Source organism: Apaloderma vittatum, unplaced genomic scaffold, assembly GCF_000703405.1.
Source record: "Apaloderma vittatum isolate BGI_N311 unplaced genomic scaffold, ASM70340v1 scaffold43542, whole genome shotgun sequence".
Classification (NCBI taxonomy): Eukaryota; Metazoa; Chordata; class Aves; order Trogoniformes; family Trogonidae; genus Apaloderma; species Apaloderma vittatum.
Genome location: NW_009704922.1, coordinates 7,683 through 35,384, shown reverse-complemented (window position 1 = coordinate 35,384; position 27,702 = coordinate 7,683). Strand labels below are relative to the sequence as shown.

Here is a 27,702-nt window from a genome sequence, read left to right as displayed (position 1 = left end):
ATTTTCAGATTTTTATTCAGCTATATAGAAGCTCCTGTACCCCTGAAAGCGTAGCTAGAGAACAGTTCTTGAAACCGAGGGAAGAATGGAGTACTGATCTCAGCAGGGCAACGCACTCTGTTACTCAAGGAAAGCTGAAACCGGTAAATGGAGCTAGAGCGTGATTAGCTGCTAGATGCTGTGGATCAGTCGCCGGTCAGGAGGGTCTTGTTCCCAGACAGCACAGGAGAGGGAGAGGGAATTCAATCCTGGTGTGACCAGTGGCCTCAGCTGATCCTGGGAGCGCTGTGGTCGCGCGTCTGTGTTTTCTTCAGAGTTCCTTTCTGAAAGTTTTGAATGGAGCTGAGTAAGGCTCCTCGGCTTGCACTGACATCGGGCTGCGGGCTTGGCTGCGTTGGCACCTCTGTACTCGGAGGAGGAGCTGCTGGTGGCAGGGGCGGCGGTGGCGGTGCTGGGGGTATCGATGAGGCTCCTGTTGAGTTGAGAAGATGTAGTTTGATTATGTCAAGGAGGTCCTGCCACAGAGGACTGCGGCTGCTTAGCTGGACTTGGTCAGTCCTGCACTAGTCACATCATTCCTTGAATGCCAGTGGAATGTGAAGAACAGAACGGATGAAAAATGCCAAAGTGATCAAATGCCTCTATCTGCAGGTGAGTTGTGTCATCTGAGACACCTCTGAAATGAAGCCTGAAGCGCCTCAGTATTCAGAGATGCAAAAACATGACTCAAAAGTGATCTTGCACTGGGGGAAATGGAGATCACTTAACGGGACTTCCCAGCTTCAGCTTGTTGGTGCCCAGTGAAGCAGTTTGCTCTTTTGGTCGTGAACAGGAACAAGGATTGGAAGCAAATCTTGCTACCTGCTCTTACATTCTGACAAAGGACCACATCGGTGTAGCATTTGCGATGACTGCTTTGTCAGGTTATACTCTATTTTTAACATACTAACTGCAGATAGAGTTTTCTAGAAGCGTTTTACACTTCCACGCTACTGTCAGACCTTCTCTGAACATGTTGTTTCACAGGCGGAATGAATCACAACCAGCTGCCACTCACACCGCTTGCCTGCCTCTCCTGTTCCCACCAGTCACCTTTGCACGCTGGCCCTCGCTTTTGACCCCAGCCACATCCATCTCACACCACTCATCTTGCCCCAGCCTCCACGTCCTGACTGCGTGGGAAGGCAGAGGCCACCGCAGCGCACACGGGCAGCCAGCCTGGTGGCATGGGCCGGCGTGGAGGCGCTTCCTGGCAGCTCAGGTCCAGGCAGGTGGCCTTACGGGCCCCAGGCAGCTCTCCCAAACACTCTGATCTTGTGCAACTCTGCTGCTGCACGCTGCACCACCGTTTCTACACTGGTATGATCAAAGATCCAGGCAGGAGTAAGAGCAAAGGGCGTCAGAGGTGACCGTGTGCCATTCCACCAGGCGTCCACACAAAGGTGGTGTCTGCAGCCCATCGCAAGTGATATAGGGAATGATGGGCCCATCTTGGATCATATATTCCAGAATGAGTAGGAGCGTAACGATCGATCTCTTAGAACTATTCAGCAGTGAGTTCCGTCATCTAGATGACAAGTTATTCCACAGTAAGACTGGAGAGACAAATGGCACCTACATCCTAACACTTGTCTCCAGTAGCTCTAACCCTCACGGAGGAATATGCTAGCAAGGGGAAGGAACTAAAGGACAATGAAGCAAAAGAACAGGAGGCCAGCCAAGAGACTGGTTACTGCAGTAGCACCGCTACTATGAAGTAAGCAAATTAACAAGCAGTTAAAGGACATTATGCCACATGGACTCAAGGTAGCTGATGAAGGATAAAGCTCAGCTCGTGAAAACAAAAAGCAGGCAGAGTTCTCTGCTCCACTTCTCTCTCAGTTCCTCACTATCACTTGCTCTCAGACTAAGAAGTATGATAAAAAGTAACTGCTGTAATTTAAAAATAAGTTATACTAGTTGAAAGTCATAACTCAAAGCTCCCTCATTTTGTATTCAGTCCAGTCTGTGAAGAGAGACTTTTCCCATATGGGCACAAGCTCAAACGGCAGCGTATTCACACAAAGCATCCGATTTTGCCAGTGTACATTAATATGTGCTGTGATTGTAGTGCTTCCAGCTCTTCAGGAGAAATTCTCCTTGGCATGAAAACCTTCTGTGACAACAAGAGATGGAAGTACATATTGGGCTCATCTTCACTCTTCTCCCTTCCAGAGGAAATACTCGAGTCCCAGTAGAAATATCAGAGATCAAATGAAACAATCTAACACGCCTGTTGCATGTGGATTAACTGGTCTCTTAAGTAGTCAAAACATTACACAACATTAGCACAAACTGAAATAAATTGCATATTGATGCCTTGGGGCCATCTAACTTATCCAAATCTACTTTTCACACTAGCCAAATATGTAAGTCAATTTATTATTAATAGGAATACTGAAAAATCATCCCCTAGATTAGAGTCCTTCTGTTTCTCATGTGTGTACAGAATGACAGCTAAGCGAAACTTGACGCTTTGCCAAAGGAAGAGTAAGACCAAGAACAGTCGAAATAACTTCTGCGGTTGAAGTGGTTAGAGCAAACACTGCAGGTCTGGCATACCAATGCTACCCGCAAAGTGATCCGATGAACCGCTGTGAAAGAGCCAGGACCAGCAAATCATGAGTGAAATGGCTTGAAAGAGATGCAAGAACTGCAGAGAATAAAACCAAGATTTTTGGCTAGAATTGCAAGGTGAGGTTGAAGAGGCCACGCAAGTAGATTTACAAGATGCAACAGGGAGTGACCATGAAAAGCGAGGGCAGGGCTCTGTAGGGAATTCAAAACCAGCTGTAACATGCACAGTGAAAGAATCGTAGACTGGCCTAGGCTGGAAGGGACCTTAGAGGTCATTTAATCCAACCTCCCAGTCATGGGCAGGGACGCCTCTCAACTAGATCAGGCAACATGTGGGGAGTTACACTTTTGACAGAGAGCGGAGCAAAGAAACCACAAAGTGCTTGAATCAGTAAATATCATTAGGCCAAGATTCCATGTGTAATCTTCAAATTTTGGTGTGATTACTTTACAATGGGGGCTAGAAAAAACATTGCATTATGGGGAGAGACCACCTCTCTTCCTGGAAAATTGCTAAATTCCTCCGGAGTCACTATTACCGAAATTGAGCTGCTGACAACATCATACTGTAAAACTCTTGCAAGACTGATTACTGACAAAGATACTCTTACACCTGAGCTCTGCCTTGAAACATAAATACACACAGGTTTCCAGAATAGCACCTGACTAACTGAGCATTTTATATTGAACCTATTCATTAAGAGCATGATTCTGAAAATCTGAACATCTTCAAATCCATTCTTTTCAGTTAGTCGATCAAAATCAAGCTGTCCTCCTCTTCTTGACAAGAGCAGCGCAAAGGAAATCTTACTTCACGCTTACGTACCCCTATGCAGTTACATCTACAAATTACATTGTTCTGCCCACCAGTGAAATATTTTCCTGTATTTACTAGAAATAAAACCACATTTGAGACAAATGCTCAGTTATCACTAGACCTTTCCAATACCTATGCTGGAAGAAGTTCCCTGCAAACACACATTTTACTCATTCATGCAGTTGTAAGAATAAAACACTCAAACAAGAACTTACCAAGGACTTTTTACAGGGACATTTTTGTTAAAAGAGTGTGTTAAAAGGAATAGGAAGTAAATCAGATGCTGTAAACTTGATGCCTGAATTGAAACAAAAACTTAATTATGAATTTAAAGTGACAGTAATTGAGCAAACAGCATTAAAAACTTGGCTGAGAATGGGGTGCAAACAAAGAAGAACCATTTTAGTGATAGAGTTTTAAAGATGCTGTATTTCATTAAAATGATCTGTAAGAATGTTCAGTTCTTTTTCTTCTATTCCCTCCCAATACTAAGCAAGTTCAAGATTTGCATTCGACTTTCCCATATAGAAACAGAGCATCTTTAAAGAGATAAATCAGCATTAGCTTACTTTTCCGAAAATTCACGTTCAAAATGATGCATGCTCTATTGAAGACAGCAGAGAAAGAGAGAGGACATAAATTAATCATCCGGTTCTTGTGTCAAAGTAAGAAAAACAGATACTGTTAGCTGAAAAGTTAGTACAAAAATCAATACTTTTTTATTCGGTGACAAATGTGAGGACAGCAGACTGACTATTTCATATTACATACACAATACTTTGATTCTGACTAATGAACCACCCATCTTCCACGCTATAAGCATTATTATACTCGATGAACAGATACACACACGCATATGCTTTCAGTTGCACGTGCCGTAATTCAAGCCTTATAGGATTAAAGTGCATTTAGAGATCTAGCAAGAAATCTGCAGGAAGCCATAGAAGACCTAATCCATTCAGTTCAAGGAACACTTCTTGTATTAACATATATATCTGCACTATGCAACACGGGTCAGAGACACTCAAGGAGATCACACTCAAATTGCCTTACAGAAAGCTGAAGGGCAGAAAAAATGCATCATATGGGTGTCTCTAAAACATGTGTCATACTGAAGCATTCAGAACAACTGGCAAAGAAATGGATAGCTGAAGTTAAGTACAACTCCTTCACTTTATTCCTTCAGAGAAGCCCCAGGAAACAAAAATGCATCCTCTAAACCTCTATTATTGTAAGAGAGCTCGCTGGTATTTTATGGGCTTATTGGATTTGGAGATGATGCAGTCAAGTTTCAAATAACCCAAACCACAGTGTTCTGCATCCATTCTGACCCCAGCCACTGCTTACAGCCACAAAGAAAAAAAACAGGTTTCCAAGAAAGCAAAGAATTGCGCAAGTGGAAAAAAAGAACTGAACATTCAAGGGAGAATGTCAGAAACAGGCAGTTACATCAGAATCACTTGCCAGGATCTAAACAATGTATTTCAAAGATTATATTTATCCGAGCCTCTGCAAGAAAATCAGCCAAAAACCTTCTAGTCAATGAGAAAAGCCCACGAGAACCTGTTTCTAGTAGACACCTCTCCCCTCAAAGGAGGTCGTGCTTTCAATCCTAGAGCTGCAGCTACCGTTACGAAGCCAGCTGAAGCCACTAACCATTTTGTTCCTTAGTACGTCTGCACTGACTGTACCAAGCACTCTGCTACAAGCCAAGTTTCACGAGGCCCTTGTTCAAGTACAAAGCACTTCTCAGCGTGTGAGAAATCCCCTAAACCAGGCTCCTTCTCCAGACATGTCAGCCTGGAGCCCAATCCCCCTTGCTCAGTGTCTCTGGCTCTGTACATATCTATCCACTACATTGATTTGGTTGGTTACAGGCCAGGACATGGGGAAGAGCTGTTGGACACATTCTCTGTGTCAGCTTTCATTTTGCCATGGCATCGTATCAGCAAAATGCTTTGAGATGCCACGACTCTAACACAACCATGATCAGACCAGAAAGACAGACTGAAAGCTTCACTCCCCTTCTGAGAATCATCTCACACCACACGGACACCCACAAGCAATTTTGGTTTAGAGGCAAATCTCTTTAGGGAGCAGAAGAAAACTGGAAGAGAGATACAAACTGCAGATGCATAACTTGCCACAAAGAACTGTCACAGCCTTTCTTGGCTGGGCCGTACCTCGCTTTCTTACCCCTTCAGGCAGTACCTTGTCTTGGATTTTATGTTCTAGAAACTGCTGCTGTAACTGCAAGTCTCATACTGGAGGCTGTGTTTCTATACTGTATTTTTGTACCACTTTTTGAGAAGTATTGGTAAAGAGTTTGTGTTTTTATATATAAAAGACAAAGACAGTCCTACCATGGGGCCAGCAAGTCTTTCATTGAGTCAGTAGTAGCACAGTTACTTAGAACAGCAATAACTACAACATTGCTGGTGAAAAAAAAACCACAAAAAAGCAAGCACACTAGCTTTCTCTATGAATTCTACTTGCAGTAACATTCCTGAAACACTGACTCTTGCCTTTACACCCATTCAAAAGGATCAAAACCACTGAAACACCAAAGAACCTTCCAGTTTGAATGCAGGTAGGGCCACACGCACGGACTCAAACGGGGCTGATCACCACAAGTCATCATGAGCATCACGGGTGGCAAGATGACCGACACAGTGCGACAGCATGGTCTGAACAACAGAGCCAAGTTTTGAGCCCAAACCTGGGCCATTTTTAGCCATCTGAGCCATGTCTACACATAAACCTATATCACACGCTCAGAACTTGAAAAAGCTTTCAATCAAGTTCCAACAGGTTCAAGTTAAAACTTAAAGGTAACTTTATTGCAGGAAAAAAAAAGTTTTCTAAGCATCTGTCCACTTTGGAAGCATAAGGTTTTAATTTGCATTTTCAGCTTCTTCCTTATTAAAGCATAGAGAAACTTGGACTAAACCCTCCAGCTAAGAGTCAGTACATCCAGAGAACAGCACTGTTATTGTGCAACACAATAACAATAATTATCTTGTTTAGACTAACTGGGAGAAGTTAGTTCATAATAGACACGCTTCATACCCTCAATGTGAAGGAGAAATGACTAATTTGAATTTCAGCATGACTGAATTTTATTACCTCACACAGACTGTGATGTCCTTAGGAAGACCATCCACAGCAATCACAAATTTGATTGCATCGCTTTAGTTAACAAGTCGTGCTGTGGAGAAAGTTCCCGGGACTACAAATCATATGGCACGAGCAATCATAACAAACGGTAATGCTACAGACTGCTTCCCTTCTAGAAATGTATTCCATTAACATCTTTTGCAGCTAATGTTTGCCAGCGCTCCTTTTCTGGCATTTCAGACTGAAGCACATTGCTCAATATTCAGATCTGTAATCAAACTTTCACGACTATTTCTATTGTCCACTCAAGCAGACTCCGCTAATGTTTGGGACAGGTGGTGGGAAGTGGTGAAAATTGTTTGCACAGCTACCCAGCAAACTGGAAAACAGAACAGACCAAAAATAACAAAGATATTATTTTAAACCAAATCAGTCTCTGACTTGTTTCTACCAGTTCTACTGGTGTTATCTGGGGAGATACTAAGGAGATTTATGCCTAAGCCACTGAATTTGTCACATCAAAAACTCCTGAATCTCCATCACAGCAGTACAGGTGTAAAGGGACAAAATACATAAACAAGGGATCCACAACCAGTATTTCAGAGTCAACAGACTATCAACATCAGAACAAACGGATACTGCAACATGAGGCCAAGAAAACGTCTGGGAAGTAGCAATGTTGGTAGGACTGGAGTATCAGAGACTCGAACCAAGCACTTACACTCTATGAGTAAATCATACCATGTACATCTCAAGAAAGGTAATTAAATAAAAAAGAACAGTATTAAAAGGTTCTCTGTGGCCCTCAAAAGAGAGCACATGTCCACACTTGTGCTGAGACAAGATAAATGTCACCTCTCTGTGTTCCATCCTTGAAAACCATCATCCTTTAACCATCTGTGGGAATAACACTCACAGCTGAGGGGCTGGGGGAAGGGAATTAAAAAAAAAAAAGGAAAAAAAAAAAAAGACAACAAACATTGTAATGACTCTTGAACTTACCTGCTGTAGAGGGCGGAGTGGGGGATGATGGAGATGTTAATGGGGAACTCGCCCCAGAGCCTGCTAAATAAAACAACAGTCTAGTAACTAAAGCTGTGACATCCAAGTTCAACACAGTCAGACAAGACAGAGTGTTGGAAACAGGCCAACTTTATTGACTGAGGATCCAATCCTGCTTCCACTGAAATCTTGGGAAAAATTCCCATTCCTAGTGTCACTCAGACCCGATGTGAACCAAGAGGCTTTACAGAACACAGCATCAGAGGAGATCCAAACACATAAGAAGCACACTCAGCAGTATTCCTCAATGGGAAACACTTCTTTGCTGTTGCTTAGGCTTTTGGATTTCAGTGTCCAAATTCTGTTCTCCTTAGGAGTTGTGCCACTGCATGGATGGCACCCCATTTCTCCTTCTAAGAGATGATTTTCAGTCAGTTGCTGCAGTCTACAAGTTACTCTGATATCTGGCTATTGCTCAGTAGGCTGCTTTTCAACACATATTAGCCAAGCAAGTCAACTCTGTTAAACTTCTCAGTAGTAGCGACCATTCCTTTTAACTAAATGAAGACCTATCAAGGGTTCTGTTGTTTTAGAGTTTGGCACTGAGGCAGCAATTAAACAGATAATTCTCTCATTCATCTTAACACCTTACTATAGAATACAAATCAGTGCAGAGTTTCTTCCTGAAGGCCACATTATTAAATGGCCCAACTAACGGATGCTGTTATTATTCCACTTAAATATTGGACAGAATGAAGAGACAGATTTTTTGAGGAATGGGGCACAGAAGAGGGGACACATTACTTTAAATTAGGCAGCCATAAATCTAACACTGACAATACTTTTAAATCCTTGATTTATCTTTCGTTAAATACCCAAGCCAATGGTATCAGGCTTTGGTAGTCCAATATTAATGTGTAAACTAATGGGGACCCTGGATTTATTAAGTCAGAAAATTATGGCAACAACAAAAACATGAACATAGCTGTATAGAAGCAAGGTCTTCTCTCTGTAGTTACCTGAGTTATTTGAGTTGCTGTATTTTGCTGAATGTTCTTCCCCACTTTCATAGGCAGAACGCTTTGACTTCTTTAAAATGGAGCAGAAGAAACAGAATTTGGGAATGAATAATCGCTTTCCATAAGGACTGAGCTGACACAGAGATTTCTAACAGCCACCCACTGCATTGCACAAGGTTTATCAATGCCGAACATCCCTCTCCCCACCCCACCCATGCTGCCAAGATGACAACAGCAGCAAGGCTGTTCTGCGCTCCAAAGTCTCCAGGCAAGCAACCAGGGCGACTCCCATGCCCTCTGACCACAAGGGGGAGGCAAAAAACCGACCAACCAAAAAGGAAGCAGCACAGGTAGGCACCTGTGTACGAGGCCTTAACTACAACCGTTTTCATGCAGCCTCAAACAGGTTAAACCAACATGCAAGTCAGCTACCATTGTAACTTAAACTTCTTAGGAAAACTATTGCTTGGCTAGAGAAAGGAAAACTATTGGAAAGTAGTACATAAAAACACAGGGCAGAACAGAGCAGTGTGCCTGTGGTTGTGCATGCTAAACATTCAGAAAAGATACACATCTTTGTCTGTGTGAGAAACCTATTTAAAAGATTGCTTACTTTTCGTGCTAAGATCTTCCTTTTCTTTTTTTCTTCTTCAGAGCCATGATGAGATTGGGCTCTCGTCAGCCTTCGGTGCTGGTGAATCTTCAAAATTAAGGGGAAAAAACCAAAAGAGAACATGTTAAGATCTTAAATGTTCTCAAATAAGGCATGGGTTTGGGCAACAAGAAAACATAACAGAACTTATGAACCACTGCCTGTGAAGCTGCATCACTTAAAACCAGTGGAATGCCATACAGTCAACAGCTGTTCTACAATTCCTCATACTGCATTTTTGGGAAGGCAAATCTGTTGAGGAAAGCCTTTATTACTCAAAATCACTTTTGAGTAAAACCTCACTTTCCCAGTGTAAAAGTGAAAAAAGGAAATGGAATGTCTGTGGGAAATACAGTGAAGAAACGCAGACATTACCAATTTCTGTTCTTCTGTCAGTCGCTTCTCTATGCATTCCTTGGAGGTTTTCAACGCTTCTTTTAGTTTACTGGGAATCTAACACAGAATGGAGAAAAAAAAAAATCATAGCACAAAACATGATAAAGGAAAACACGACTTCACTGCCCAAAACTTCCCATTCATCTGATCATGTTGCTCATCTAAATTCCCAAGTTCTGACACTATTCTCTTAGTGAAGGAGAAAAGAAGACTCTAGATGCAGGTTTTTCACTCCAAATCTAGCTACACATCTAATAGCATGGTCAACAAACAAATAACGGAAGGCACACTGTAATGGCAGAGACAGCTAGCTATTTTGATGCTCCAGCCACATCCCCAGACTGCCACGAGGCTGACCACACAAGGCAGACGGCACATGCCCTCCTGGAGAAGTGCTCTGAGGCAGCTCCCCAGTGGAAGCAGATGTGGCTCCCCAAAAGTCCCAGCACTGCAGCGCTGGAGCTGGCAACAATGTGCTGGTGGTCTCCCCCAGCAAAATCAGTTTCCACAGGTTTTAGGCAACTGATTTCCTCTCACTGCGAGGGACCTGCATTACTTAGCTGCCTCTGCTCAGACAGAGCAAGCTCATTTGTCATGCAAATGAGCTCCAGCAGAGGAACTGTGCTTGAACACTCATGGGTCACACCATGCCCCCCTTCTAAGAGGTGGTATAACGTTCTTGAGCACAGTCCAGATAAGGAATCCAAACACTGATGGCAATTGCCATAAAGGCAAATAATGGCAACTCTCCCCTACCCTGTCTGTCCATTAACCCGTAGCTACCCACAGTCTGTCACTTCCACAGACGTCAGCTCTACCTTAAAGTGTGGTTTCTCGGAGTTTGTCAGCAGGACATCACTGAATAATCTAGGAGTGGATGAAAAAAAAAATAAAAAGAAGAAACATTATTCCCAATAGATAGGCAGAACCGCATCAAGAATACTACTGGTACTGTTTGCTTAACTCCTGCTTTCTCCTTTTCCTTCTCTGTTCTCATCCCTAGGCCACTATTTGGGGTTTGTTTTGTTTTGTTTTGTTTTTCCACAGGTTTTTATGTGCTGCTTTTTATTTTCCAAGCATAGTGGTAAAATTAGCAGCATCCAACCCTCAGAATGTAGCTGCTACTGATGGTAGAGTAAGCAAGAGTATGAAGTATTTTGAAAGCTGATAGAACAGATAAAATTATGAAAGGCAAAGAAGGGTTCCCCCTCAAAAGAACATATTTTCCTTAAAAGTATCTCAATGCTTTAATGATAAAAGATTACCAGGGACTTTAAATTTCACCTAAACAATTGTTGCTTTTTTAAAGAAAACTCTTAGCACAACTACTCTTTTACCATTACAAAAATCATGTGAAAGATGAGTGAGTGAAGTTAACACTGGAAAGTATCTGTATTCTTGCCTGTGTTCTAGCAAAGGCAACTAAGTAAATATTCTAATATTTTCACTCTCCCCTCTAAGGTATCAGCAGCAATGGCATAAATGATTAATCCATTTCCATCCAAAACAAAGACACTAGAGGGCAATGGTAGTCTGAAAATAAACTGGTTAGTCCCTTTCAAGATACTTTGTTCCGGAGAACATACTAGAAAACTGTCCCAGAAGAGAGATCTCAAGTCTGACTCTGAGATAGGTATTTCAGAGACCTTTTGTCGCTGTTCACTACGGAAAATTATCACAGGTCTACACGAGAGAAAAATTCAAGTCCAGAGTCAAGATTATAAGAATAACGTTGCATGAAAGATTCAGAAATAAAATAAAAAAAACATAAAAGTTGACCCTTGCTTAGAAGGCACTTTTCTGTCCCTTTCTCATTACACACTCTTGTAAAATTAAGCAAACTCATAACTTTAATGGTTCTAATAAATAATAAAGGTTAATAAATATTTAAATTACATTAATAGCTTTACCTTACATTAACTGCATTGCATATCTACATGGAATGCTTTTGTGAAGAGTATTGGTATGAAGGGACTGTGGTATAATAGCCTACATATCGGACACAGCTGGACCTGGATTGTTTATCCAACATCTTCCAAGACCTGTATATTCCTGTACTCACAGGTTTTCTTATGGCATCTCTCCCCTGCTTACATTCTTCTCTCTACCTTCCACCTCCTTTAAGAGCAGAAGAAGGGAAGAGTGGAAGGAATTGAAGGGGGAGACAAGTCTGCTGTGACTCTTCCGAGCCAGGAAATACAACTCTTGGAGCCTGCTCTAAACGTGTCACAAACTGTGTGTGCCGAGATCAGACCCACACTTAGGTGTGGGCACTCTGTCATTTATAAGGTCATGACTCTGGAACCTTTTATCTAGAAGAAATAAAAGAAATCCCCCCCAGGAACTGTGGTTCTACACTCAGCATGCTGGTGACATGTCGCAGCCCGGTGACAGCAGACAATTTCCCCAGCAATACCATCTCCTTACTGCAGGCAGGTGCGAGCTCCAGCTCAGCCATGCACTGATCCTGCTCCCTTTCTGCACCCTAAGTCTTGCCCCATACCTGCCCTCACCAATTCTCTGCATTCACCGGGAGGACAGACCTCAAGGAAATTTATTCTGTCCATGCTTCAGGGAATCCCCAAGTCAGCCCTGCAAGAAACCAGCCAGATTTCATACGCAGACCCTGTCTAAATGTCACTGCTGAGCAAAGCAAGAGATGTATTTTGCTCATCATAAGCAAACTGACAGCAAAATCCACTGAAGAACTACTGACATAGGTCTGAAGGGGACGTGAAAAGACTCCTTATTCTAAATGCTTTAAAATAATCTGTACATGATCTTAACCATGTTCATGCTACTTTAATAGCTGGCTCAGTTTAAGCCAGAGCACTGTGCTAAATAAAATGCATTTATAACAGTTCCAACACACCAAGAGACAAAGAGACAATCACATTCACAAGGGATGGGTTTTGTAAAACCTATCAGTTTTAAAGCTTCATTTGGAATATACCACACATGCCCCAGAACGAGGAACAAGTCCTTCTAAAAGAAACAAAAGGAAAAAGGTTCTTCCTCCTCCTCTAATTAAAAACATTGCTATGAGAATAAAACAAGTAAAACAAGACTTACGGCATCTGTAAGAGCCGTGAAACAGTTGGCATGCCATTCTTCATAGCTTCACAGGTCAGAATGGATTCCAACACAGACACTACCAAAGAAAGAATAAGAATGAACACATTTTTGCATGGCGGGATAGCAAATGATTTAGAATGAACGTCTGGCACTGCTGTGTGATGTTCCTCGAAGTATTGCATCAACTAAGCAGCGATGAAGCTCTGTGGCATGTGGTTTTTATTAGAATGTTACCATTACACACACAAACTTTTCAAGAATGTGAGATATGAGGCGAGGGAATCCAAGTATCTAATTACTTGCTATACACTGCTTTATCATTTGGTTTTAAAAGAAAAAAAAAGTTTTATTCATGTGCTACATGTATTTCAAGAAAAACACATTTTCCATTTTTACAAATTATTAACTAATTCTTTCCAGTCACAGGCTGCAACGATCTTTTGCTGCTATTTCGCAGAACTTCAGCTGAGGCAAAAGATAAGAGTACCCAGGAAGCTGAGAGTGACACTTTCTCGACTCTCTACTAACCAACAAACACTGACGGTGCAGGAGGGAAGTTGTCTACTGGAATTGTATCTGGGGGTCTTCCGTATGTCATTTCATACAGTAAGTGTCCGAAGCAGTATACATCGACACCTTCTAAAGTCTGTGGAGGAACAAAAAAAAAATAAAAGCACAACTTGATAGAATTAAACAGTTTTTCACAACAGGTTTGAAAACATGCAATAACCCACTAAAGAAAGAGTGGCCTGACATTTGAGGATGGAAAAGAGTTCCTAACCACAACCATTTCCCTGCATAACTTTAGCTCACATGAAATCTTCACACCTCAGGCCAAAGAAGCTGCTGCTGTCTTAACACACGCGATGATACAAATGGGGGAGCAGTATAGTCATGTTCTGTAAACACACGTAAAGTAGGAAACTCTTTTCACACACAGCAGTTTAGAGCGCCGTATGTTGCCACGAATCACAACCGAGCACATTTTCCTAGTGAAGTCAAATAGCAAAGGATGAGATAGATAGTGTGACCAGCTGTCACTTCACAGAGAGATCAAGACAGCAAAAACATACACCAAACCAACCTAGGAGAGCCTCCTTCACTCTTCCTTAGGTTTGTACAAGCTGTACATACATAATAAGCTCTCAGACAGCATATTTCTGACATTTTTTGAATTATGTTTAAACAGAAATGGCTCCTCTTACTGGAAGAGGCTTAGAACTTTGATAGAACTAACAAATTTGGACTAACCATTAACTTTTGATGGTTTCTTTGACAACACAGTAGAACTTGTTTAGCAAGGTCAGCAAGCGGCTGTCTCGTGATGCTGTACGGAATTTATTAAAATGAGCACTTAAAGGCAGGGCAAGATGCTGGCTAAAAGACTGCACTGCTGCAACAGGACAAAACTGTTTTTATATTCTTGTAGGAAGATAACATTTTGTTTTGCAAGCCTGCAGACAAGAGATACCCTTGAAACAACCAAAAAACCAGCTTTCAAGAGCTAGATGTCTGCAAGTACTTAATCAATTTGCACAGCATCCACCAAAGATGAGACTGATTACTACTCCCAGCTAAGACCAAGTAACAAGCTGTGCTCATTGTGCAGACATACAAGTGCAAAAGTGTGGTAGTCACTGTTCCTGTGACATACAAGACCAGGGTGGAAAGAGATCTTAAACCAACTACAGTTTACCTCTATTTGTGCCAGCGCTGCTGCCATGAAAACACTCACCTGCACTCCCCTCCTACCTGCTTACCTTTGGCCTCAACCTCACTCCAGTGTGCTGCAACAAAACTTCGGTGCAGCCAGTGATTTGGAGGAAGCAGAAAAGGGATTTGATGGGGAAAAGCTCAGATTAATAAAGGGAGTTGAGAGAGGCTTTTTTTCATTCTAGTCAGTTCTCCACAAAGAGAAGGTGAGGACAGAGGGATGCATAGGAGAGTCAGATTAATTTAGTGCCTGAATCTTACATTAATTTTCCGAAACTGTGAAAAGTATGATCGATAAAATGATGGAAGTCCCAACAAAGAATTTTCTAGATCCAGTAACTTGCAGGTGTCCCCATCCAACATCACATTGGCAGAGTGAAGATGGCCGTAAGGAAATCCTTTCTCATGCAAGAACTTTAATACCTGAAAAAATCCAACACAGAAGTAGTCACAAGATGTTCTGATGATCTCAAGATCTTAAATGCTCCAATGCTAAAGCAGCTACATAATAAACAAGGCCCCTATTTGGAATTCTTGCTCAACCTGATCTTCCACCTACATCATCTTTGGCTGACTATTCAATTCCACTTCATGGGTAAAATTTCTCACAAAACAAACACTTGATGCTGCTCCTCAAAGCAGGCTCATAGACACCTCTCAGAGAGATCTGGAAACTAAAATTCACAATTCTACTGAATATTATAGTTTGAATAAACATTAAAACCAACATATTAACGACAATGAAATTATGGCACGTTCTGCAGGCTATGAATTGTTTCTCTCCCTTTTTTCCTAAGGAAAAAACTACATTACCACCTCTTTTCCACTTAAGCTCCACATGTACCAACTGTATTTTCCTTTTTTCCTGTTTTTGGTGGGTTTTTGGGTCAGAAATGACCTTGTACACACATATCTAAATCAACTCCCAGCAGTTAATCTCAGCTTACATTTAGCTTTGAACTCTGCTGCTGAAATAAAGCTTGTGTGCTCAAAAGTTAGTTTACTTTTTCTAGCTAAACCAGTTGGCCTCAAAAAACAAATCATAAAGGCTGATAAACAAAAAGTACCTCTAATATTTGCCTTCCATATGTTTTTATTTGCTGAAGTTCAAGACCTTGAATTTTTTTAGGATTGCAATACTTCTTCAGGAATGGGTCTTTTGGCTTTGCCTTTAAGAGAAACACATATGTCAAGTATCATGCCCAGAAAAGCCAGTGATTATCTTAGCTTGCTTAGCAATAGATGGTAAAAGACATGCTTTGGTTATTCCAGCAAACATTCAGTGGGGTGCGGGGGGAAAGACATTACCTTATAAATAAGGTCCTTTAGTGTCCCTTTTTCACTGAATGGTCTAATAACCAGTGCTGAAGATTCATTGGCAGTGGCAAAAGTGATTTTGTAAATATAGGGATGCTACCAAAAGAAGAAAAACTGTAGGTAAGTTTTAGATAACAGATTCCGTAATTCATTTTTGCTCAATTCACAAGTAAGAAAAGATCTGCCTGAACTGTGTATTTAAAGTGATAAGTTCGATTCTGTCAGTGACATTTGCTCAAGTTATTCAGCCTTGATCCAGAGTAAATGAAAAGAAAACTTCACAAGGACATTGTTCAATTTCCACATATATTAAATATAAAAAAAAATCCTCTATCTTTTTTTAATAAAACAGACTGGCAGTTTAGATGAATGAAGAATCCAGCCCTATTAGCATTTATACACTAGCAGCTTTACTGCAGATTTAAGTCAGGCTAATAAATTCATGTTTTTCTACAACTATGGCACATAAGGAAACTCGGCACTAATAGCTGTCATAACAGTTTTACGTCTTCAGAAATTACTACAGCTTCCTGCAACTTCCTGACACAAAACGAGACAGGACAGTTGGAAATGAATTACATATGCAGCACATACACCAACTGAAAGTTAGGAAAAGACCCCTTGTTCATGTTTTATTTTATTTAATACATCGGTTTCAGTCTGGTTTGGGTTTGAGAAGCCTCTTCTGTTGTGTGCATCTGCTGAGTTCGAGAACTGCACAGAGGTTTACCAGTCTAAATATCATCCTTTACAGCCAGCCTCTCACATGGTTAACATCCTTAAAGAGAAACTCCTTCTGGAGTCAAATGCCAGTTTTTCAGACCGAGATGCCTACCGGATTTATAACGTGGCATTGCACAGGAGCTTAAATTAAACAGTGGCTGTTGTACCTCTACTAAGATACTCCTGTTTTAAGTGCAAAGAACTGAAAAAATAACAATATTCATTCCACTGCTGCCTGAGAACATCCCCCGCACACAGGCTAGCAATTGCACCTAGGCAGCACTATCCTTCCAGCCCAAAAGAGTTGAGAAGCTGAAATAAAAGCTTGTGATCTCACAGTACTGCATAAGAAGAAAAAAAAATGCAATTAACCGCAACTCTGAATCTCCTGTAATAATTGTGCAGCATTAATATTATTTGTGCTGAGAGCATGTTACTTCATATTGTGTGGGAAATGTAATTAAAAGGCACACACATCTTTAAATGAAAGCAACTCCAAAATGACAAACTACATCTACTAGGCTACATATGGTTTTGCAAGATCAGTCCTTGACAAGCACTTTTGTGCTGGCACAATTTAAAAGCCTTCAAGTAATACTCACAGAACAGGAAGAAAGAAGTTTCACAGCATACTGTAAGTCTTTGTCAGACAAGTATTTATCAGGGCCAAGATCAGCCTGGAAATAAATAGGAAAAGAATGGCATCATAATACATGTTGCATTCCATAAAGAAAATGCAATCTACACTGTGCTCTCACAAATTAAGGCAGCTGCTTGAAAGCATGTTTTGAAGAGCAAGCACGGAAATTACACATACAGAATGAAACCTGAAGAGGCTGAATAAGGGCTTTGCAAAGTGTCTGACCATAAATAAGCGTTATCGCCTCCTTCCTCCTCCGTGTCTGACACGCATTACTGCCACTGAATGAACTCTGCCAACCCCAAACTGGGGGACTGTGTGCATTGTGAAGTGATAAGGCTTAACCCCCCCATGTTTTTCCTCTCCAGCAAAAAAAATTTCCCTCCTACGGCAGGCTTTAGCGATATCCGTTCTCCAGCGAAGTCTCACAAACAGCTATGCTCATATAATTAAGAGGGCAGCACACTTCAGCACAGGAGCATAAGCAAGTGTTTAGTAACAACGAACTGTTTGGTGTTGATACATGTCTACCTCAAAGGACCAATTCATGCCTCTCTCACCCATTAGTTTGCCAGTACAACAAGCAAATTCATGCTACAGTGAACAGCTACTTCACTACAAGTAAAGAAACCTGAGGTGCAGGAAGGGGAACAAATGACCAAGCACAGAAGTTTGCGAATTGGATTTGCAACCAGAGGAAAGAAACACAAGAAGTTCCCACATCACATATCCACGTAAGGGCTTTCAAAGCTATTTCAAAGCCTGAGCTCTCAAGTCTATCTCTTTGTCACTCATGCGTGGTAGTCAATGTAAATGAAATAAGCCACGTTCACTATGAAAGACTTGAGTATGAGATGAAGCATAGGTACCCAGCTTAACATTAGCCGTTCCTTTGGTTGATTCTTAATCTTCATTAAGAAATATTTCTTACGTAGTCGCCAACCTACAAAAAAGAAAAAGAGTCAGCAGCAGCTTTAATTAAACACTACTAAATCACTCAGCTTACAGGCAGGACAAGGTCTGTAAGCAAAGACAGCATTGTAATCTTAGGCCAACTTGTATAGTTGGAAAGAGAAATCAGACAAGTTTTCATTCATATGTGCTCTTCTTACCTATATCTTTTAAGGGTTCTACCACTTCCCACTTTGGCTCTGATCGTTTAACATTGAAACATGCTGTAAGGCAATTTCTGGAAAGAAAAAGGAGAAGAACAAGGGAAAAAAAGACAAAAATGTTGTTAAGAGACTACGTAACATAATTATCCACATATTAAGTAAGGTTCAATGCCAGAAGGAAGCCTACAGGAATTCAGACTGAAAGTCAGTAAAATCACTTTAAAAGGAAATCAGATTAAAAAACCACAGTTAAAGGTCATTTGCATTTTAACCTGATAACCCAAATCCAGAGAGAAAACAGATAAAACACTGCCTTTAGAAAACTTAGCTTACAGTCTGCATTCTATCTGTACTACATCTACAAGTCTAAATCCAATGCTCACAGATAAGATTTCCCACACTAGTTGTACACTGCATTAGATCATGAAACGTTTCTGCTCTACCTGTAAAAGCCTTTACATCTCTTTAATTTGCATCTACATCACTACCACTACACGTAAAGCAAGTAAACTTATCAGTTCTGTTTCACAACATGTTACTCTGCCCTGTTCTGCACAGGCAAGGGTATTTTGCTAGCCATCACGCTCTTACACACATTTCAGGGGAGTGGGGGAAGGACACACTCCTGGTTGCTGAATTCTCCCACAGCTGGGAACACAACTGGTTTATTCATAAAGCAGCTTGAGAGAAAATCTCAGCGAGAAGCAGTGACAGCAGGGGGAGAAAGGGAATCGTGCCAATAAGGAGTTTTCTCTCACAGCTTATCTTGGCATAGAAACACAGCAAAAAGGTAAGGATCCACTGATCTTTCTGCACTGTGTCTTCTCTCTCTAAAAATACGCTAGGAAAAAGGGAGAGCACAGTGCAATAAATACCAGCTCACTGCTCCAGTATTTAAGAAATGACAAACTGATGGTGTCCCCAAAGACCATAGGCAATAACTTGGTTGCTACTAATTTCTTAGCAACTTGCTGAGAGAACAATCTTGATGAAAGCACTTAAAATTAACACAGAAGTCACAGTGTCTGGAGCATTTAAATTGCTTGCTCGGCATTAGCCAGACAAATGGCATCCTTAAAGAGTTACTAATAATTTACAACTCCTCCACAGCTTATCATAAACATCCGGGAAATGTTCTTTGCACTTTGAAGCTGAAGACACAAGAATGTTACATAAAGGGAGAGAAAAAAAGACAAGTAAAAAGGAAGCAGTAAGTTCCTGCTTCAGCAGACTCTGTTTTTATGAAAATAAGCTTTGCATTTTGCAGAGAGTCAGTGAGCCCATGAACGAAATCTGTGGAGTGGGTCTCATCACTAAGAGGAAGTTGTTTTCAGTCTGTAAGGCACATACTTAACAACTTCCAACAGCTGAAGTCAGACAAATTCAAAGAAGAAACATTTAATAATTAAAACAAATGATCACTGGAATATTATTTTCACTGTTTGGAGGGAGAGGGTTTATGAATTACTCAAGCCTTGAAAAAGCACTCAACCTAGCTCAATCAATCAGTTCTAGGAAGTCTCACAGTGCAAGGTGTTAGCAGGAGCTAGACATGAGGACCACAACTGTTCCTGTTTTGAAAAAACTCAGAACTGTGACAACCGCAGGACTCGGTGTTCAGAAGACTGGATGTCTGAACAGAATGCAGAGCTGACAAACCTAACTCCACCTTCCTCTCTGCTAGACAAACAATTCCCAAACACCAACCCTCCCCATCTATCACGAACTGTGAAAATGTAGGTGTCGCTCTCACCACCTTCCTCCCTCAAGTTCTGCTTATATAGACCTTGACCCTCATCACTCCTTTGCAAAATAATTCCAGTATTTAGATTTGACAGTCACAGCATGATTCATGCACAGAGCTGGAGAAACATTTTCATAAATAACTATACGCACAGTATGACAATTTTGAAGGTTGTTTCCCCCATCCGCCCCCCAGGCTTCAGTGTAAATTCTTGCCAGCAATAATGGAAGATACGCACACGTGCTACAGTGAAACTGTAATGCAGTTTTATAATTTCTCACTTACCAGTGTAGTTTACAGAATAGTTGTTTGGGTCCAAGAATTTTTTTACCAGTTCACAGTTAGACAGTATGTGATGGCTAGTAATTACATCAAGATAAGCCTGGAGTCCCTTCTGTCTTTCAGCTATGAATTCACGTTCCATATTTCCAATCAATTTTTTTGGAGGAAGAGGTAGACTTAGAGTTGAGATCTTAAAAAGAAAGGAAAAATTACTAACCTTGCTCTCAAAATGCCTCAGGGATATAAATTAGCAACCCAGAAAGTAAAAGACCCTCAGCAGCATGCTAACTGCTGGATAATTCTTTTTGTACTGTGTATATACAAGCTTTCACATTTTTTCTAAGTACTGTTATCAGGGTGAGCTAGTCAGACAACAGCTCACGTCCACTGTGAAGAGATTAGTAAGTGGAATGACACTGAAAATGCGAGGAGATAAATTTTTGCTCGAGTCATGCCTTTAAGATCACTACACAAAACTTCCAGATACTAAGCAGCTACAATTTTCAGCCAAATCCTTTCAGTGACATACCTCTGCCACAGCACAAAAACTATCCACACCTTACCTTCTTCTCCAGGTAAGATTTATGCTTTCTTATTTCATGAAGTGCAGACTAATAACTCTCCTTTGCTCTACTGCCTTTACAGGTAATTTACTGTGAGTATTTTAAATCTAGGATTTCAAATATGGTGCAACTTTTCCACTTTCTCCTCCAAACTTGTTGTTGTACAGTTCTTAAACAGTTATACACCTTCAACCCAGAAACAGCTGTGATATACCAGTGGATGAACAGTAGTTGTTTTATGGTGACATAAGCGATGCAAAACTTCACATAAAACCAGAGAAATACTTCAAAACAGGACAATGAAAAAATGTACAGAAGTTCAAATCCTTATGTAAGTCAGATCAAAGAGATCATCGTGTTTATATTCAGTTACATCATGTGGATTGCCAGAAAAAAAATTTCATGTTGTTAACACATCCTTGTCCTGCAGATCAAAGCACCTGCCTTGGGTATGCTGAATCTCCATGGGAGTTATCTCTAAGAAATGTGGGTTGCAGGAATCAATTACACCAGATGCAATAACCTCATTTCTAAAGCAAACAGTTCACCAGGGAGAAAATAGGGACTTTTAGTGTTTGAACAACTTTCACTTTAACTAGTGGAAAAAGTAAAGGATTAGTTTAACAAACTGGAGCAGAAGTAGCAACCGCTTTCCTTTTTTACCTGCTTTGGAACACAGGAGTTGACCCCCGCTAATCTTAGCACTTTCCCAGATTCTGACTGCAAATCATGGGCTGAAAAAGAACTACAACTATGTCTGAATTACAGAAGACGTTAATAAAAAAAATCACCCTATCCATGGAGCCATTTTAATGCTCTCTTACATCTAAGTAGAAACGCCCCCCAGAATAATCCAGGAATAAACCCAAAAGCAACACTACAGCACATACAGACAGACGGTTATTCACCAAATTAGTTTTAACACCAGATGCATATAAAACTTTCACTTGGCTGACCACTCATACCTCAATTCAGAAACAACTTTCTAAACAAAAACTAAATACATTTCTGGTATCACTTGAAAAACCTCAAATCATTATCACTTTTACCTTCTTGACCTGACAGGGAGCTACCATCAGAGAGAAGAGGACTCCAGTTCAGATGTTTTTAAACCACTGTTATTTGTCTTAAAACTTACTTCAATAAACCACACACCTGCTACTATTCAGCAGAAAGTAACATTCCCCCCCAGTTTTTTGTAGCACTCTGCCAAAGCAGGGAGCACAGCGAGAATACGGTCCAGCAGAGAAGAACACCTCACTGAGGTGCTGACCTCGCATGCTTCCAAACAGGAGCAGAACTTCCCAGTGGCCCCAGCTCAGCACTGGAGCCAGGATGGGATTCGCCACAGAAGAATCTAGGAATTAACATCCTTATCTCCAAACCACAGCCCGCTCAGGAATGTCTGTTCAAAAGGCGCAATAAAACACTTCACAAAAGCCAGATATCTGGCTGCGAGCACTGTACCAGTAGTTCACTTGACAAAACAGAAGAGCAGCCAATGATCTCCACACATCTCTGTCAAATAAGCGAAGAGGAAGAAATGCAGGATGGTCTGGAAGGAGCTTTTCAATCCTGTACACAGCTGAGAATCCAGGGAATCTGCCTTGAAACTTTCCGGCACAGATCAGGGTCACAGCTACACACCTCTCCTTATTTTCCAAGGTGTTTGGTAGCATTGCATGGGCAGTTGTAAACTCTCTAACTTTACTATTTTTATATAGGTAGCACCAGATTAAGAGCAGAGAAGTTGCATTCCAACTCAACTGCAGCTCTGCATTCAAACACAAACAGCCAAGTCCACAGTGAGGTCACACATGCCACAAGAACTGGAAAAACTTGGGGCTTTACACCCAGAAGAAGCTTCAGCAGTTTTTCCAGGGACATTTTAGTTTTGAAAGAAAGACATTTTGGTTCGGTATTTTCTTACTGCTCAGTGCATTATCCTGTTTTAAAGGAGGGTGTTTTGTTTTGCTTGGAGTTTTGTTTGTTTACTCTAGTCTCAATATACACAAGATGAGTTTAAAAACAAGTCATGGGACCTGAATATTGTGATGAAACATCGTCACTTGGAGCTCTGGATGGAAAGAACTGAGGAGCGTTACATGTCATAACAGATGAGAAAGCTTCAGCTCCAGCATCACAAAGAACAATTTATAAAAAACTCCAAAACGGGGAAAAAAAGAACAATTTTCACATCCTTCTTGCCAGCTGCCAACTGCTGTCTCTCAAGCCCTGGCAAACAGAAAGAGGCTGGAAGAGCAGCGGTGGTTGTTGAAAGCAGAGCTGTGCGTCTTTGATAAAGGCTTAAAACTCTCTTCCTGCCCTTCTGCTGGCAGGTAATGAAGAATTACGCCTCTTAGAGCAGCTCTCTGCCCTAGCCAAAAGAGACTATCTCCACGAAGAGATATATCTTTGCCTTTCCAGACCGTGGAAAGTAAAACCAGGAGTCTGAACACCAAGGAGTGAGCAGTAGTCTTCACTGAAAGACACCGACTGCTAAAGAGCACAACCCGTTAATTCAGCTGCCCACTGCACGCCCTCCTATCCAAGTCAGAGGTATGTCTTGATGACTGATCTTTTCCAGCCATCCAAGCAGGTGACATTTTTGTCCCAGATCTGGGTATCTTCTATCTGCAAAGTCTCCCTCTCATTTCAAATTCTTCCCTGTCCCAGTCTGCAAGTTGCTGTCAGTCTCCTGAACTCTCCGCTTTTATCATTCACCTCTGTCTCAGATACAAAGGCCTCTTCTTTCTGTACCACATCATATATAACCTATTTACCTTGACTTTTCTAGACCTTCCACCTAGGCCTAACCTTTTATCTGCCATTTTTTAATTTTAAGTCTTAAAGGTCCGTTGCCTTTTCTACTAAAGCTGCTTCATTTGAAAGTTAAATCAGAAGGCAACAAAGCTTTTTCATGCCTTAACACATTCCATTCCCCAAGGTTAAGAGGAGCTTGTTATAGGTGGCTGTAAAAGTGAATTTTTTCTTCTCTTTAAAATTTGGTCAAAATTATTCCTCTGTGGTCTCTGTCAAAACTTGGCTATGGTTAAGACCACAATGACCACTCGGTACTGGAAGGACTAGCACCATCTCATTTACTGGTGTTCCCATTGGTGCTTACAGAACCTTAAATCCTGGATTTCTCTGGAGCAGGAGACGTCTTTGTCCTGTACTTATTCAGCACATCACACGAGATTTCTAGGTCATGGTAACAGCCCCTGAGTGCGATTGCACATTCAATAAAATAATCCCACAAGGCAACCACGTTGCATCTCTTCGATCATGACTAATTTGCTCCTGCATTCACCTTCTAGCATAGGAATGAATTCAACATCCGTGCACAGTTTTGTTCACTGAGGTTCATCAAGCCGATAGCTGATTTGATTGCAGTGGGGGAGTGGAGGGAGGGGAAGTGGAAGCAGTATTAAGCTCTGGAGTTCACACGACATTTAACGGGGAAAAAATTTCAGTCACAAAAATCTGTCCTCAAATTGCATAGCATTCATTTTTTACCTTGTTTGCCTAGCACTACGGAAATCTTGAGCCACGAGTTTCACTCCTGTAGATGCTACTCACTGCTGTGTCCCCCCTTCTCCCAGACACAGTCATACACCCTGCTTTTTCCCACACAAACTAAAAAGAAATATTTGTCCCCAAAAGCGAAAGAAAATAGACAGTAAGCCCAGTGTTTAACCAAGGAACACTTTCCAGTGATACAGAAAACCATCACATGATAAGCAGCATCTGGTAGTGCTTTTAGACAAACATAAATAATGAGGCACATTGCACTTCAATGCTGAATTTCTAAGGTTGGTATGTGCCTTGGCTTTCTTCAAATCAAAGGAGGAACAAATAATAACACATAAAACCGGAACAAGTCACAAGAAGGGAAAGATTCAGTGTCTGCCAATTTCCTCCATTTCTATATAAATTGGTCCTGTTGACATTAAAATTAAAATTTTACAAGAGAAAACATGAGTGAAAAAAGTATACATTCAAGTTACATTTGAAGATGCAGTTTCTCTTTATATCTATCTGAAAGGTTTTTCACTGTAAGATATAAAAATATCACAAGTTATTTCAAACACAACATTCTAAATGACATTTTATATTTATAACGGGTGAAAGTTACCTGCAAGCTATTATTAAGCAAGTCAAAGTCACTGTATCGCCTCACGATCTGCAAAATATAAAGGCAAAGTTCAGAAAATCTATTACTTTTTCTATTAGCATTTTACTCTTCCAAATCCCAACAGAGAAAAGTAATTCTCATTTATAACCATCTTCTTCTTTTAACCATTTTTGTACAAACGCGTAACTGCTGGACTTAGGTCACATTGCCAGAGAGCAAAGAAAAGGTTTTAATCGCATATCTTGACCAGAATGAAAATGCGTTTCTAAACATTATCTTAAAACAGCTCAAAAGAAAAAAAATATTTGCCAGCAAATTTGTCTGCAAGCAAAGCATTTTTGCCATATTAAAAGCATCAACTTTTCATAGAATCACAGAATGGCTCGCTTTGCAAGACACCTTTAAAGATCATCTTGTTTCAACCCCCCTTGCCATGGACAGGGAGACCTCCCACTAGACCAAGGTGCTCAAGTCACCTTCATTGCCTCTTCCAGGTTTCGTTGTATCAGCAACGCTGTGATTTTAAGACTAATGCAGGCAAACCAGCATTTGAGATTTAAAAATGATAGTTCTACCAATACACAGTGGTAACATGACAGGCATTTTTCCTGAAACATTCATAATAGCAGCAGAACCATGTGCCTTGTGTAGCTGGCAGCAATATCAGTTTTCCCTTAGTTTTTCACCAAAAGTATTCAAGCACTTCATGTTCTCAATTCCAAACCAACATTTCCCTCTCCAGCTCAAATTTTAAAAGCTAGGAAGAGTCAATTTTCAAACTCTTCCTAAATCCTGGCTACACAAACCTCAGTTTAAGAAATTACCTGCCAACTGTTTTCTGCTGAAACTCCTCTCTGAACACGGATTATGTATTCCTAATAAAAGAAAAGAGTTATTAGAAATGAGAACTAATGAGCTGAAGAAAGTTATTAGCTACTTCTGCAAATATGACCATTAATCAAATAGGAAACGCTCAAAATTAGAAAATTCAGATCCAGATTTTAAGCACCTGGGTGCAAGTCAGAGCTGGGTTTGCTCAGAGCCATCACTAGCAGCTGTCTCTGCCTCCAGCAGAAGGCAAAGAGAGGTCTGAGAGCTCCAGGACCTGTGAAGCACTTGACTAGTTTCAGTTAGTTAAAGAAAAGGATGCTAAGAGCTCACAGCACCACACATCTCTACCGACAACAGCTGAAGAAACCTCACCTCCAAGATCTAACGAGTAGTTCCCAAGAATTACTGCCACCATTGTAACAGAATAAAACGCCAGTAAATACCCACAGCTGCCCAACCTCTACTTATTTTTGTACAAGAAAGGTTACCACAAAGGCTTTGGAGCATACTTGAGTAACTAGTATCAGCTTCTTGTGATGACAATAATTCATTTATAACACATGCTTAATGTTAATTATGTATTAACTATACAGATATATCTAAATCTCAGTGAACCACTTTCAAATTTTAAGAATTAATAATTCTCCCTCCACAATTACATTCATAAAGCACAATTCTTTTGAGTCTCTTCATTTCAAGCTTCACTGTACCTTTTGCAGGCTAATGCCTCTCAATACAGCACTATTGTTATTTGGGGTTTATCTAGCTATCTCAAGAATAGATAGCAAGTATTTTGTACACCTACTCAGACATACTTTAAGGAAGACGTGATTTTGTTTACCCCTACGCTGTATAAGTTTGAAAACAGCTCTAAAAACACTTCTGACCTTTCAAAGATCATAAATGAGGCAAGTCCTTTTCCTAGAAAGCCTATAACCTTCATTTTGGATACTGCTTAATTAGCAAGAAAATAAAATTAATCTGGGCTAAGTGTAGTAGCAGACACTTCCTTTACCATTTGCATACATAAAGCTCTATAAACACGGCTCTTCTTAAAGTCTTATTACACAGGTAATCTCATGGCCATATAATTTATATTGAAAAACATGTGAACAGAGAGCCAAAAAGTTAGGTGCTGCCTCGGAATATGCAAGTCCTGGCACTGAAGAGAGCTGGGGAGTAACCACAGTCAGAAAAGGGCAAAGCAGCCACGCAGGTACCTGTGCTTTTACATTTTCCCTCCAGTCATATCAGCCTGACATTGTAGGAGAGGCCTTTGTCCCCAGCACCTCTCAAGCACATTCATCTTCTCTGCAAGTCTTGCCAGGGGTGGCAGAACCCACCACCGTGCGCAAAGTACCACTAAATCCCCTGGGCTGCGCACGCTCAGTTGGACGGCACGGCTACAGAAATCAAAGCCAGAAGTAGACAAACACAAATTCAGGCCGTGAGTGACAGTATTTCTAAGCTGGAACTCGCAAAAAGCTCTTTGCATTTGTGCCAAGCGATGCGTGAGTACCCACCCAGCTACTGCCTGCAGTGCAGCAAGCACCACGTGAGAAATTGTTTGTTATTCAGCTCGGGTGACTTCCTTCACCCTGGTACAAATTTTCACGAGCATTTTGTGTAAAGCGCTGAATAATTTTTCCTTGTCAAATGCCACCTAATTTTGCTGAACTGCTTACATCAATAGGAGTCTGACAAACAGAACGGACAGATCAGAACATTACGCACAATTTTTTCAGATATTAAAATTAATGCTGCATTCCAAATTATAGACAACGATGAAATAACAACAAAACACACAAACATAGTTCCAGCACCTTGAGCTTGTACACCAAATTTGCTCATTCTGTAACAATAACTCTGTCTGGAATGTACCTGCATACCAACTAGATACTTCAATTAATAAAGTATTTGATCCATGAGGTTATTATAAATC

The 27,702-nt window shown here is 40.9% G+C and overlaps 1 protein-coding gene across 1 annotated transcript; it reads right to left on the bottom strand.

Annotated features, from left to right (window-relative positions):
* PXK (PX domain containing serine/threonine kinase) lies at positions 1–25,798 on the bottom strand. The gene is given in 18 exon segments (XM_009865201.1): positions 1–472; positions 7,553–7,615; positions 8,572–8,641; positions 9,185–9,271; positions 9,599–9,676; positions 10,438–10,486; positions 12,692–12,770; positions 13,223–13,340; positions 14,669–14,830; positions 15,475–15,576; positions 15,716–15,820; positions 17,050–17,124; positions 17,957–18,030; positions 18,200–18,247; positions 18,250–18,276; positions 20,232–20,418; positions 24,930–24,977; positions 25,754–25,798. Coding segments are annotated over 16 exon segments (1,482 nt in total). The 5' UTR covers positions 20,371–20,418; positions 24,930–24,977; positions 25,754–25,798; the 3' UTR covers positions 1–266.
* Between the last annotated feature and the right edge of the window lie 1,904 nt (positions 25,799–27,702).